Raw genomic sequence first — 12,306 nt, 5'->3', positions numbered from 1 at the left:
GTATCAGTCTGTGTGGAGTTGCCTCCCTTGGCAGTGCCTTGATTCGCTGATCGTGGGTTGGAATCCAAGAATCGGATCCGTGGTCGGCAGGAACGTTAACCGTACCTGTACTCTGCCTTCAATGATAAAAGAACCTTTCGTTCGTTTGACATTGATCGTTGTTTGTTTAATTAAAACACAAAAGCATTTTCACGTCCAAACTCATAGTTTATTAATTTCCACCGTTTTATTTACGACACAGTGAAATAGCTGTTATAAAGTACACGGGTTGGTATATCGTGTCAATGATACTGCATACTGAATAACAAAGTACACTACATCTTTTAACATAGGATCGCTTTTCTAGAAAACAACGCACTCTTTATGTAAGGTACTACTCTCCGTAACATTCCAAACTGTTACATTTGGGCACGTTATAAAATACTGGTTCGAAACAAGTCAAAATAAAAACAAAAATATAAATTGGATTCCTACTACATATATAACATGCATCACTTGCACCACATGTATATGGACATTTTGATTCGAACATTCACAACCAGTGATAGTGAACAAAAGGAAAACCCATTATCGCTTGTGAATCGATAATGAATATTGATATTGGATTGCTGTTCTCCTGAACCAACTACAGAAAAGAAAATAATGAGAAAAAATATAAATCCATAATGTAACCGAAAGATAATGGTCTTATAATAATCATATTCTACATTATCAAACAAATATTAATTCTTACATGTTTTCAATAATCTGTAAATTGAATTTAGGGGGTCGAACACAGTATTGGTGATTTACAGGAATACACTACACAAAACAACATTCATGGTCAAGTCAGATGCGATTGTCTCCCTTTTATGTCTTCAGCGTAAAGAGGGCGGATATATAAGACGCGAGCTATATTACAGATATTACACCATACCAAGCGTGACATTCATAGCATACATCTCACCACCAGGGGGCATATTGAGCAGGTCACGTGATCACATCCGTCTATACTCACATTCATGTCGATAATCGTGTATATCAACACGATACGTCCACACAGATAAGACACTTCAATTTGACAGTTTACCTTACTAAATGCAGCAGCTAAGAAAGTTCAATTGAACAGTTTATCGCACTAAGTGCAAAAGCTGAGAAACCTTAATTTGACAGTTTATCTCACGAAATGCAGCATCTAAGACACTTCAATCTGACATTTTATCCTACAAGATTCAGCTTGTCTTATCATCAATTTCAATCGTCGAGTAAACTTGAACTTTCTGAGAGCGGGTTAATGGGTTCGCCCTACTCACCCAGCAGGCTTGTGGGGATTAGGGCGAATGCGTCAGTAACGACTGCTGTAGTCTATATGTGACAAGTTGGGACTGTAGCTTAGAATGAAGAGGAGGTGTTAAGCCCATTTCTGGTGTTCCCCGCCGTGATATTGCTGGAATATTGCTAAAGGCGGCGTAAAACCATACTCACTAACTTAAATGAACACCTTTGAGTCACGGATGTTAATCATCCCCCGATCTGCCCTCAGAGAACGAGTGTATCCAACTATGTGATTTCAGTTCATCAATAAAAACCTCACCACTTATCATATTCTTTTTGTTCTCATGTAAAGAGTGAGTACATATTAAGGATTAACTAAACACACTCCAACACTGGTTACAAATAAGTTAACACATTCACTCATGAAGCTGTTTGATTGCAAATGCTCGGGATAACATTCCCCAATTCCAAATGGTGGTGGAGGTCAATAATTGGTTAAGTTGGGCTTAAGTTCAGTATTACGCCACGGAGTTCAATTCCTACGTGAGTGTGAAGCCCATATCTGGTGTCCCCCGCCGTGATATTACTGGAATATTGCTCAAATATTTGACATGGCTAATTAGCCCACTATATAATTTCGTACGGGGTAGAAGTACAGCTGAGAAGCGGATGAACCAGACATGCGGGCGAGAGGTGAGGTGGAATGTTTTAAACAATATTTATTCTCAATGAAACGGATAGGTCAACAGGCGTAATGCCTTTCTGAAGACCTATGAAGACCTATCTGAAGGCATCTGAAGACATCTGATGACACCTGAAGACACCTGAAGACACCTGAAGATCTTTCTGAACACCTCTGAAGACCTGTGAAGACCGATCTGAAAACTTATGAAGACACATGAAGACCTATCCGGAGACCTATCTAAAGGCATCTTAATACCTATCTGAAGACCTCTGATGACCTATCTGAACACCTCTGAACACCTGTGAAGACCTATCTGAAAACGTCTGAAGACCCATGAACACCTATCTGAAGACCTATCTGAAGGCATCTGCAGACCTACCTGTAGACCTCTGAAGACCAGTATAGATGTGGCTGCTTGTACTTGTCCGGACTTGTGCAGGGTACATGAATACCACACTCAGACACAAATTGCGAACTTGTCACATACAGACTATAGTCGACCATTCGTTGATGTTGATGGTAAACAACGTCTCGACAAGACTATCCTTGTCACAGATGCAGGGCGTTTGGGTCGACCCCTGGTTACTTAGCTTATGCCCTGCAACTTTCCTTTTACAGTCACGTTAAATAGCTGTCTGTTTGTTCAGACTTAACTTGTGTCACAAGTAAAGTATTCTTACAATATGACCTTATAGCGTTCAACCCCCTTTCAAACATTTTCTGGGCTAAGACTCTAAAATAGACATGACCATATCGCTATAACTCAAGTGCATTCACAATGCTTTGTCGCCACATTTTACAAATGTAAGGATGTCTTTTAGGGCAATTTTTGTTTGTGTTTTTCCTGGAATTTCAAGAAAATAAGTTGAAATCTCAAGATACTGTAAATTTGCAATTTCAAGATACACACTAAGCTGAAATTTCAAAATAAGGATCGTGAAATTGCATGAAATAAGTTTCAATTTTTAGATTTTAACTGGAAAATTCAACGTATGTGTCTTGAAATTACAAAATAGCTTCTTGAAATTTCAACTTGATATCTTGAAATTTCAAGAAAATGTTTTAAAAAGCAAGTGACCCCTTCAAAAGGCTCCCGGACAAAAGCGTTTATGGACAATGGATTTTCAATCATAAATGATTTTATTTCTATTTTGTCACATTATATATAATATCGATGTAAAATGAAAGAAAATTGCCGGAACCTATTATCGTTATTGTTATATATATTTAATTTCATGTCAGGTGAAAAATAAACATGAAGAAATAAGTGATAAATGATCGAAAGAAAATTGTCGAACCTAGTGTGAATATTATTATATAATTTAATTTCATGTCAATAAAAAATGAAAAAGATAAATTGATAAAAGTTTGATATCGCTCATAAAAGTATTGCACTCAGAAAATGTATCTTTTGCTCGTCAAATCATACACTGACAGTAGTCATGGCAACAATTGCATATGAAGCGTACACCTATACCGCATTGCGCATGCGCATTGTCAGGCAATCACAGTCGCGTATTTTTCAAACTGACGTCAGGTACCCATGATACCATTTCCAAAATGGCGACCGGCAATGGTTTCATGGTGGCTTGGAGTTCCACTGACATCAGGCACGTTTAAACTTCTGAACCATTGACGCTCCTTTGCTTTCCGATGTCTGAAAAGAAATAACTGTGTACTGAAGAAAGTTAATGCATCCTGTTGTATACATATATGTTATCTATTAACAGTGGGTTTTTAAATGCACAGTCATCCATTTCAAGCTACAGTAAACTACGGTTATAACGAACTCAAAGGGACTACAACTTTTAGTTCGTTATAACCGTAGTTCGTTATAAGCATATATACAGCATAACTACAGAAAATAGTCGGGACCAAAAAAGTAAGTTCGTTATATCCGTCAGTTCGTTATAAGCGTGTTCGTTATAACCGTAGGTTACTGTATATATCAAGGCTAGTCTGCGACAGACCAACCGATCATCGAAAGCATGATCAAGGATCCACACCATAGGGTCACGATGACACGCAATCATCTGACGTTACCAGGGACGACGACCCATCAGTTTTAGTAGCCTCTTAAGGCAAACTAAAAGTCTTAGGTAACTGGGAACCAATTCTACGGTCTATCTTTTAAAAAACATTGATTTCAATTCTTAAGTTATCTTCATCAACAGAGCTCTGACTCACACAACAATCATTGCGCCACAATGCACTGTCATAAAGAGACGAGGTCGGTCAAGAAGACTGAGACGTGTAGCTCGTTGTTCAGAGTTGCGCACCTTACACGTGCCAGTATCAGCTGACCACGTGTCATAGTCCAAGAGTATGATAATGGTCAGTTGACCTACTCGTGAAACTGCTGCAAAATGTTGTAAGTTTCATAAAGATATAATAGAGAGCCCAGAGAATCTCTTCATTTTCAGAAACTAAAGAAATCAACGCTTTCCCCAAAAATGATGTTTGGTAGAATTCCAGCGTTACGGCGGTCTGTAAATAATCTGGACCAGACAAACCAGTGACATCATGATCATCGCTCTACGCAAATGGGATACGATGACATGTAGCAACCAAGTCAGCGAACCTGACCACCCGATGCTATTAGTTGCCTCATAAAACAAGCAGGGGTTGCATTCGCGACCAACTCGTGTTATTCCGGGACAAGCCGAATAGCTTCTTGCAGGTTACGGAAAGGGGCGAGTGGTGACGAATGGCAGGGGTTGCTGAAGATCAATTCTAACCCGGATACATTCGTGACCAACTCGTGCTATTCCGGGACAAGCCGAATAGCTTCTTGCAGGTTACGGAAAGGGGCGAGTGGTGACGAATGACCCGGATATTCACTAGTGGTCTGTCTGTAAAGGTATGGGAGCATATTAATGGGACAGGAGCTACTGTTAAGTTGACATTGAATCATTCTAGGTAACTGACCACTGTCATTAAATCTCCCTCCACAGTCCTGACCGAGGCCCACTCTCCAGCATCAGAGGCGTGTTTCTCCTGACATGCACTTCCGTCCCACGTGATCGTGCTCTGTAACAAAGTGCTTTAGAAACTCATGTCCTGGTATGTGATCGCCTACGTGACGGAACCGTCTCCCTGGTGTAGTGGATGGAGCGTCAGCCCGGTGAGCGGTAGTTCCGGAGTTCGATTCCCTGGCTGAGTCTTACCAAACGACATTTAAAGATGGTCAACACTATACATGTGCTCTTTGATTTCAACAAATTGGTAAACGTATAAAACCTGCATTATTTCGGGGGTTCATCCCACATTAAGCTGACACGACATGATATAACTGAAATGTTGTTCAAAGCGGTGTTAAACCCAATTTACTCAATCACGCTATGCTCACGTTACTGTAGTTCACCTGTATACGTAGTCAACACTTATTCATACGACTATGTCACGGGATTGATATTCAAATATGTTCTACATAATACTAAATAATAATGATAATAATAATAATATGATAAGACAAACTATGAAGTCATATATCATAAGAAGAAACTTGCCCAAGTCTGGCAATTTTAGTGGATTTGATATTTACATAACCAATTATGCGTATTGAGAGAATTGAAGAGTATGGACAAAATACTAAGGTCAAAATTTATGATATCTCGAAAACCATGTACTGTGTTACACTGCTAACTAAACTTATACCAAATATAATTCCATTTTAAACACAAATGGCTAAATAATGGTAATAAATAGTTGTATCAGCCATATTGAAAATCGGACTCGAACCTCCAAGACAAATGAGGGTACTGGTGGTGACAAGTTTCAGCTTCATTGGTCCATTGATTTCTGTGGAGAAGGTGAATGGCAGTCACCAAAAGAAGCGGGCCACGACATAAGCTGACTTCACGTTCAGTCAAGTGTGCTCGTGAGTGAGTTAAAACTTAAAGTCGCATCGGCTTTATTTCAGCCATATAGCGACTCAAGTGTGCTAAATATACAAATAAAATGGTATCTTTGGTTAAGAATACGACTTATAAAGGCATATGCAAAAACGGAAAAAAACAACCAAAACACACACATTTCTGAATCCTACAGAGAGGCCTGATTGGCGACGAATGCATCCCCTAACAGATAGATACGTACCTTCATCTTCATGCCATCGAGTCCCTCGTACTCAAACTCCACCCCCGGCGTCCACGAGTACTCCTTAGGCTCGCCGAACCCCTTAACCTCCGCCTTTGCCTGCCAGCTGTCGCCGCCTTTCGTGTACTCCACCACGTATATCAACTTCTTAAACGTCTCACGACCTTGCTTAGGACATCCTGAGGAAGGGTAAACATTGACCTCTACAGGAATACAACTTGCTGATGGAATACATAGCTACACGAAGGCAGCCTGCAAAAAGTCGAGTAAGACAAACCAGTGATTGATAGTATGAACAACGCCTCACGCCGTCGGGTCACGATGACACGCAATCAACCAAGTACCCGAGCCTGACCACCCGATCCTCATAAAACGAATCCCCGTTATTCCGGGCGGTAGCGTTTACAGTGAAATCGGGGCGATTATCCAATATCCAGATTATTAAATATCCGGATTATCGATTCATCCATCAGGGTAATGCCCTTTGATGATTAATTGTCATGCTCCTTCCCAGCGTGTCACACATTCGCTACCCTGACGGTATAATCACTGCAACTAGCGTGCAAGCATCTTCCCGAGGCAAGAGAGTAAACTGACTATAAAAGTCCAGTTTGCACCCTTGCCGAACTAGGCTGGTATTATGGAGTTACATTTTGGCTGGGCTAACGAGTCCATGCATAGTCCAATCAAAATCGCGCACCGAAATCGAAATCCAGTTCGTAATCTGTCGTGCAGGTTTCGGTCGATTGCAGGATTTGCAAAGCATGTGCACCGCCAACTCGTTGTCAGCGGATATTTTCCAAATCTGTTCATGTTTTTAATCAAGGTGCTCACGTGATTTGATGCATTTCGCGATGTAAGACCCGTTTCATCGCGATATAGAACTTGATTATCGATCAGATCGTCTTGACTGGGCGCAATCATTTTGTGTGGAGCAAACGCAGGTGATACGAGAGGTGGAATCTGATTGGTCCATAGGAGAGGTTTAGAAGGGACATAACTAGTAATAGCCACTGGTGGCGCTACGATCAACCCAGGAATTCCAGCCTTGTTCGGCAAGGGTGAAAACTGGACTTTTATAGTCAGTTAACTCTCTTGCCTGGGGAAGATGGCGTGCAAGCGGCCACTTCAAGAATCTTAAAAACGTTCCTTCTATCACCAAATATATATGTTTGGGTATGCGTTTGGTAATGTCATTCCCGACAATGTGGAAAAGGTTTATGGGAAACGCAAGAAGACATATTTATTTTACCCGTCTCAACAACTGTGACATTCTATGTGTTTGTTTGTTTGTTGTTTAACGCCACACTCAGCAATATTATATCTATATGACGGCGGTCTGTAAATAATCGAGTCTGGATCAGACAATCCAGTGCTTGACATCATCGGCATCGATGCACGCAATTGGGATACGATGACATGCATCAACCAAGTCAACGAGCCTGACCACCCGATCCTTTTACGACACGTATAGTCGTCTTTTATGGTTTTACGGGAAGCAAACGTGATCGCTTTCTTAAAAGGTTGCAATCATATCAATACAATATGGGTGATACGACAATCCTACTGCTTAAGTCGCTTCAGGCTTCGTTCAACAAAAAAACTTAGACTATGGTAATTCTGTCCATGTCTGTCTGTCTGTAAGTCTGTCCATGTTGCATTTTGCTAAATTGGGATTGGGATTGATGACAAGCATCAACCAAGTCAGCGAGCCTGACCACCCGATCCCGTTAGTCGCCTCGTACGACAAGCATAGTCGCCTTTTACGGCAAGCATGGGTTGCTGAAGACCTATTCTACCCCGGATCGTCACGGGTCCATTCTATGTGTATGTGCACGACCAACTTTCAGTCCTATAGATACTCCAACCACCAGTAGTTTCCCGACACATCACCTGGCATTCAAGCGGACCTCTCCATATGATATGGCTAACCTCAAACGAACACAAACAATGATAATTTCCATGAAGCACGACACGACAATCCATTGATAATAATGAGAAGTGGGCCACTGGGATCGATGTGCTGTATCCCTCTGACATATGAGGTCAGAATAAGCATTGTGTCGTCTGCGGAATGTGAGCAGACCGCAAAATCTCGTCCTGCACCATGACTGTGGAATATATATAAATATATATTTTATGAAAAGAACTAACTTATAATTAAATTATTAAAAAGCAAGTCTAGCCAGCTCTATTAATCAGCATCAGGAAAACATGTGGGAGTGAGTTGTGTTGTGAGGTGTTGGTATCCTTTGTCAATTACGTTGTATGCTTGTTTTTGCTACCTCACCCCAATTCGGGAAACCGTCATGTCAATATCGGATGCTGTATGACTTGCATTTTTAATTCCGTTGATATTTCACTTTTTTAATATATTTTACTTCATGAATCTATCTTTTTAAAGTTAGATAGACGGATAGCTTTTAAACTAGAGTGATTTTTGGCCGGCGGTTATATTATTCATTCTTTTATAGCAGGTTTAGCTACACTGTATATTGCAATTGATCTCGAAGTTAAAAGACACGTGTGAGGTATGTTTGTTTGACGCTTCTGATGTAGCCATACGTGACAGCGTTATTGTTTTGCAAAACAAGGAGTGAAACCTGCTGGTTAATCTCGTCGGGAGCATGTCACTCCTGCAGCAGGACACATGTTTCTGCGCGGTGTGTCTCTCATCACCGACCAACGTCAAAATTGGCCTGATCCTAAAATTTCCTTATCTTTATTTAAGTAAACGTTGGGCCCGGTTTCGCATTTTATTTAGAGTTATTCTAAATTAGGGAATTACACTTTCAATGTATTGTACAACGCAATTCATGATGTTGGTTGGTTGTTTGACGCCGCACACAGCAATATTCCAGCTACATGACGGCGATCTGTAAATAATCGAGTCTGGACCAGACAATCCACTGATTATTATCATGAGCATCGATCCACGCAATTGGGATCGATGACATGCATCAACCAAGTCAGCGAGCCTGACCACTCGATCTCGGTAGTCGCCTCTTACGACAAGCATAGTCGCCTTTTACGGCAAGCATGGGTTGCTGAAGACCTATTCTATCCCGGAATCTTCACGGGTCAATTCTTGATGTATGTGGGCGTTTTCAGTTTCTACACGAATACCTCACTCAGACAGAGTGTTCGGACTCAAAGGCCACCAGACCTTATTAAATCCCCTTAATGCCGAGCGCCAGACAGGGCAACATCAAGTGCCATCTTCAATAGTCTTTAAGCATAAAGCGGCCGGGGAGAAACCCAGAACTTCAGCTCCCAGGAGTGATGGACAAGATTGAAAACGATATTCTGATATTATAGTTTTTTACCGAATGCCACCTATTGCCAATGGGATGCCTCAGTTGTGTATATTGATTAATGTTGTGGCGTTAAACAACAAACATACATATATATTGATTTATATATTGAGTACGTCAGCAGAAATGACTACGAAAACACGTCACGTATTTGTTAACATAGCATTCGTCTCCTTTGGGAATTAATGGATTTTTATATCAAAGTTAAAGTTTGATGACTTCTTAGTGTATAGATATAGACATTTTGTTTGATAAACAGGAATTTGTTTCAAACCTATATGTGTACTGCTTCTTTAAAGTTCCTTTTTAGCCTACACTAATAGTTTCTGTTTGTGTAAACAGTGTTGACTGTTGTGTTTATGATGTATAAATATTGATCATTGGAGGACGAGAAAGAGATGCAAGTAGAAAGAGCGACATTACAGCTCGCATCTTCTACATATCCTAGCAACACATCTCAGCACAACACTGTACAAAGATTCGCTGTGCAGAGTTGCGCCCCTTTGGCAAGCCAGAAACCAACAGTAAGCTGACACGCCGTGATATAACTGGAATACTGTTAAAAGCGGCGTTATCCGCAGATCATTGTCGATACTTTTCCTGCCTAGAAACTGGAGCAATATTTAACAGAAAAATAACAGTTCGAAAAATAAACTCCAATAACAGCTAAAAAAATCTAAAATTAATAGACGCGCAGATGAAAAGGGTGACCCTGTCGCCTAAAGCGTCGCAATTCGCTGTGCAGGGTTACGTCCCTTGGGGACGCCAGAAACCTAAAATTGTGGGTTCGATTCCCGGTTCGCCCCGATAATGTTTCTAAGTTTGTCAGCATCATTCCCGTGCTCGTGGGTTTCAACGAAGTGGTAAACGTCTAAGACCTGCATCACTTCGGGCTTTCCTCCCACATTAAGCTGACACGCCGTGATATAACTGGAATACTGTTGAAAGCGGCGTTAAACCCAACTCATTCACTCCTTACATCGCATCAACATGACGTCATATTGGAAATCACATCATGTATTATATATGACGTGATCGGGACTGTACATTCTTTTAACGAGTTATACAGTAGTACTCATCAGATAGAGTGGAATATATTATGGATGTTTGCACATGTCCATTTAAGCGATTGTCATAGCAACGTGTAAACTATACCACGTTTTGTTGCCAGTTCATTTATACTTCTGACAATACTAAAACGACTCGTGCAAGTTATGGATAGAGTGTGGCATTGTGTTTACGCGGGGTTGTTGAAATAAGTCACATCATGCAATAAACTGAATTAAACCTTTTTTCATCTATGACATGTTTTGGATGCAACATGCAATCAACAATTGATGGAATCCAATGGGTCACAAACCATTTCTAGTACGAGTGGTGACGGCTACAACACACTATGACGGATTAACGGAGCTGGTGCGTGTTCAGGGCATGAAAGAAACATCGCTCTGTCAAATTATTGACAATGTAATAGAAGTACCCTCTCCTCATCATTGACCACATCAGCTGCGACACAGCAGCCATTATTACCCGCTTTATCTCTCGTCCAAAGAACGATCGATAACCCTCTACCGCCGGCGCGACTCGTAACCAGTCTAGGTCAACCGTGCTGCTCTCTATATCAGCTGATATCATATATATATCTCTTGACACGAGGCTGATATGCAACATATTTATCTATGTGATACAGTTCAACACGACCTCAACCAGGTCGATTGTCCACGTAGGATGTCCGCCTGAGCTCCCATAATGTCAGCACGACTTGGGCAATGGCGATCGATAAAAACATGCTTCAGGGGTTAATGTATGCGCGTCAGTGGCATCGCCTTTCTGTTTTGGTAAATTTAGAATCGTCTTATAAACAGTCTTACCTATAGCATCGCTGAATTCCTCAAATCCTGTTGTTTCGTCAGGGAGCAGTTCCCATCTTCCTTGATACAGGTCCATGACTGAAGCCGCACGAGACGATGCAGTTCACAGTAATTGATTATTCTACTGTACAGGAGATACCGCGAGTTGTCGCGAGGTTGCGAGTTGGGTCTGGTAAGACTTGAAACTGAATGTCTGCCGATATTGGCGGTCGGGATTTATATCATACAGCCTGTCCGGGTTGAGAGGCTCAAGGTTTGTTGTTTCGTCACTCTAGATAGGCCTGGAGATGAAATTAGCGTCGGAGGAAGAATTATTCATGATTTCTTTTACTTCCGGTTGTCATGTGGTGTTCATCATACTCAACTATGTTGCCGTGATGAGATCATGTTGGGAGTCTTGTTACTTAAAACAAATATTTTCTAGAATTGTTTACTCGGTTTATGAACTGTTTCCGGGAAAACAGAATTTCCTGAATCGGTTAGTTGAGGAATACACCGAAAACATTTACTTTTGTAAATTTTGTAGATATGTCGGTTTCCACACGTGCGTTGTTGCTGTAACCCCTCACTTTCGAGGGTCCACGTGTCACACTGTCACACGTTATGACCGTGGGTCAGGGGGTTGTTATTATAAGTGACAATAGATTAACATTCTGCGTTATGTTGACAGGATATCTGTTGGTCGTGGATAAAGGTCGAAAACAGCATTTCGGGGAGGTTTTATTGAAGTAAGTGAGTGAGTTTGGTTTTATGCAGCTTTTATCAATATTCCAGCAGCATCACGTTGGGAATCGAACTCTAGTCTTCGGCTTGACGAGCTAACGCTTTAACCATTAGGCTACCCCAGCAGAATTGTTTGAATATGGTTAGTAAATATGATATTCTTATAAGAACTGATTTCGATATTTTGCAACAAACAAGGCAGTGTAACATATATTGGAGGAGGACACTACGCCCATGGACAAACATATCTTATATCGGGATGGGTGGGGTGGGGGTTGGGGGTAGGGGGGAATGGGGGGGGGGGGCGCACGGGTGAAGTTGCGTCCCTTGGGCACGCCAGACACCTATGATTGTGGGTTCG

The 12,306-nt window shown here is 41.2% G+C and overlaps 1 protein-coding gene across 1 annotated transcript; it reads right to left on the bottom strand.

Moving 5' to 3' along the window:
- Positions 1-186: 186 nt before the first annotated feature.
- LOC124144792 (retinol-binding protein 2-like) lies at positions 187-11,550 on the bottom strand. The gene is made up of 4 exons (XM_046514351.2): positions 11,223-11,550; positions 6,038-6,216; positions 4,868-4,969; positions 187-3,596 (listed from the first exon to the last, which is right to left on the bottom strand). Exons 1-4 carry the CDS (start codon positions 11,296-11,298, stop codon positions 3,546-3,548), a joined length of 408 nt encoding a protein of 135 aa, XP_046370307.1. The 5' UTR covers positions 11,299-11,550; the 3' UTR covers positions 187-3,545.
- Positions 11,551-12,306: the final 756 nt, after the last annotated feature.

The sequence above is a fragment of the Haliotis rufescens genome, unplaced genomic scaffold (assembly GCF_023055435.1).
Source record: "Haliotis rufescens isolate VD_foot unplaced genomic scaffold, xgHalRufe1.0.p SCAF_8, whole genome shotgun sequence".
Taxonomy (NCBI): domain Eukaryota; kingdom Metazoa; phylum Mollusca; class Gastropoda; order Lepetellida; family Haliotidae; genus Haliotis; species Haliotis rufescens.
The sequence above is the reverse complement of the archived record's forward strand: the minus strand, read 5'-3'. Positions and strand labels throughout refer to the sequence as shown.

What these genes read in the sequence shown, in the direction of transcription:
- LOC124144792 (XM_046514351.2), bottom strand. Translation starts at nt 11,298, where the DNA reads ATGGACCTGTATCAAGGAAGATGGGAACTGCTCCCTGACGAAACAACA. An exon ending in GGAATTCAGCGATGCTATAG is followed by an intron (nt 6,217 to 11,222) that starts GTAAGACTGTTT and finishes ACCCTTCCTCAG; the next exon opens with GATGTCCTAAGCAAGGTCGT. An exon ending in TCGATGGCATGAAGATGAAG is followed by an intron (nt 4,970 to 6,037) that starts GTACGTATCTAT and finishes ACTTTGTTACAG; the next exon opens with AGCACGATCACGTGGGACGG.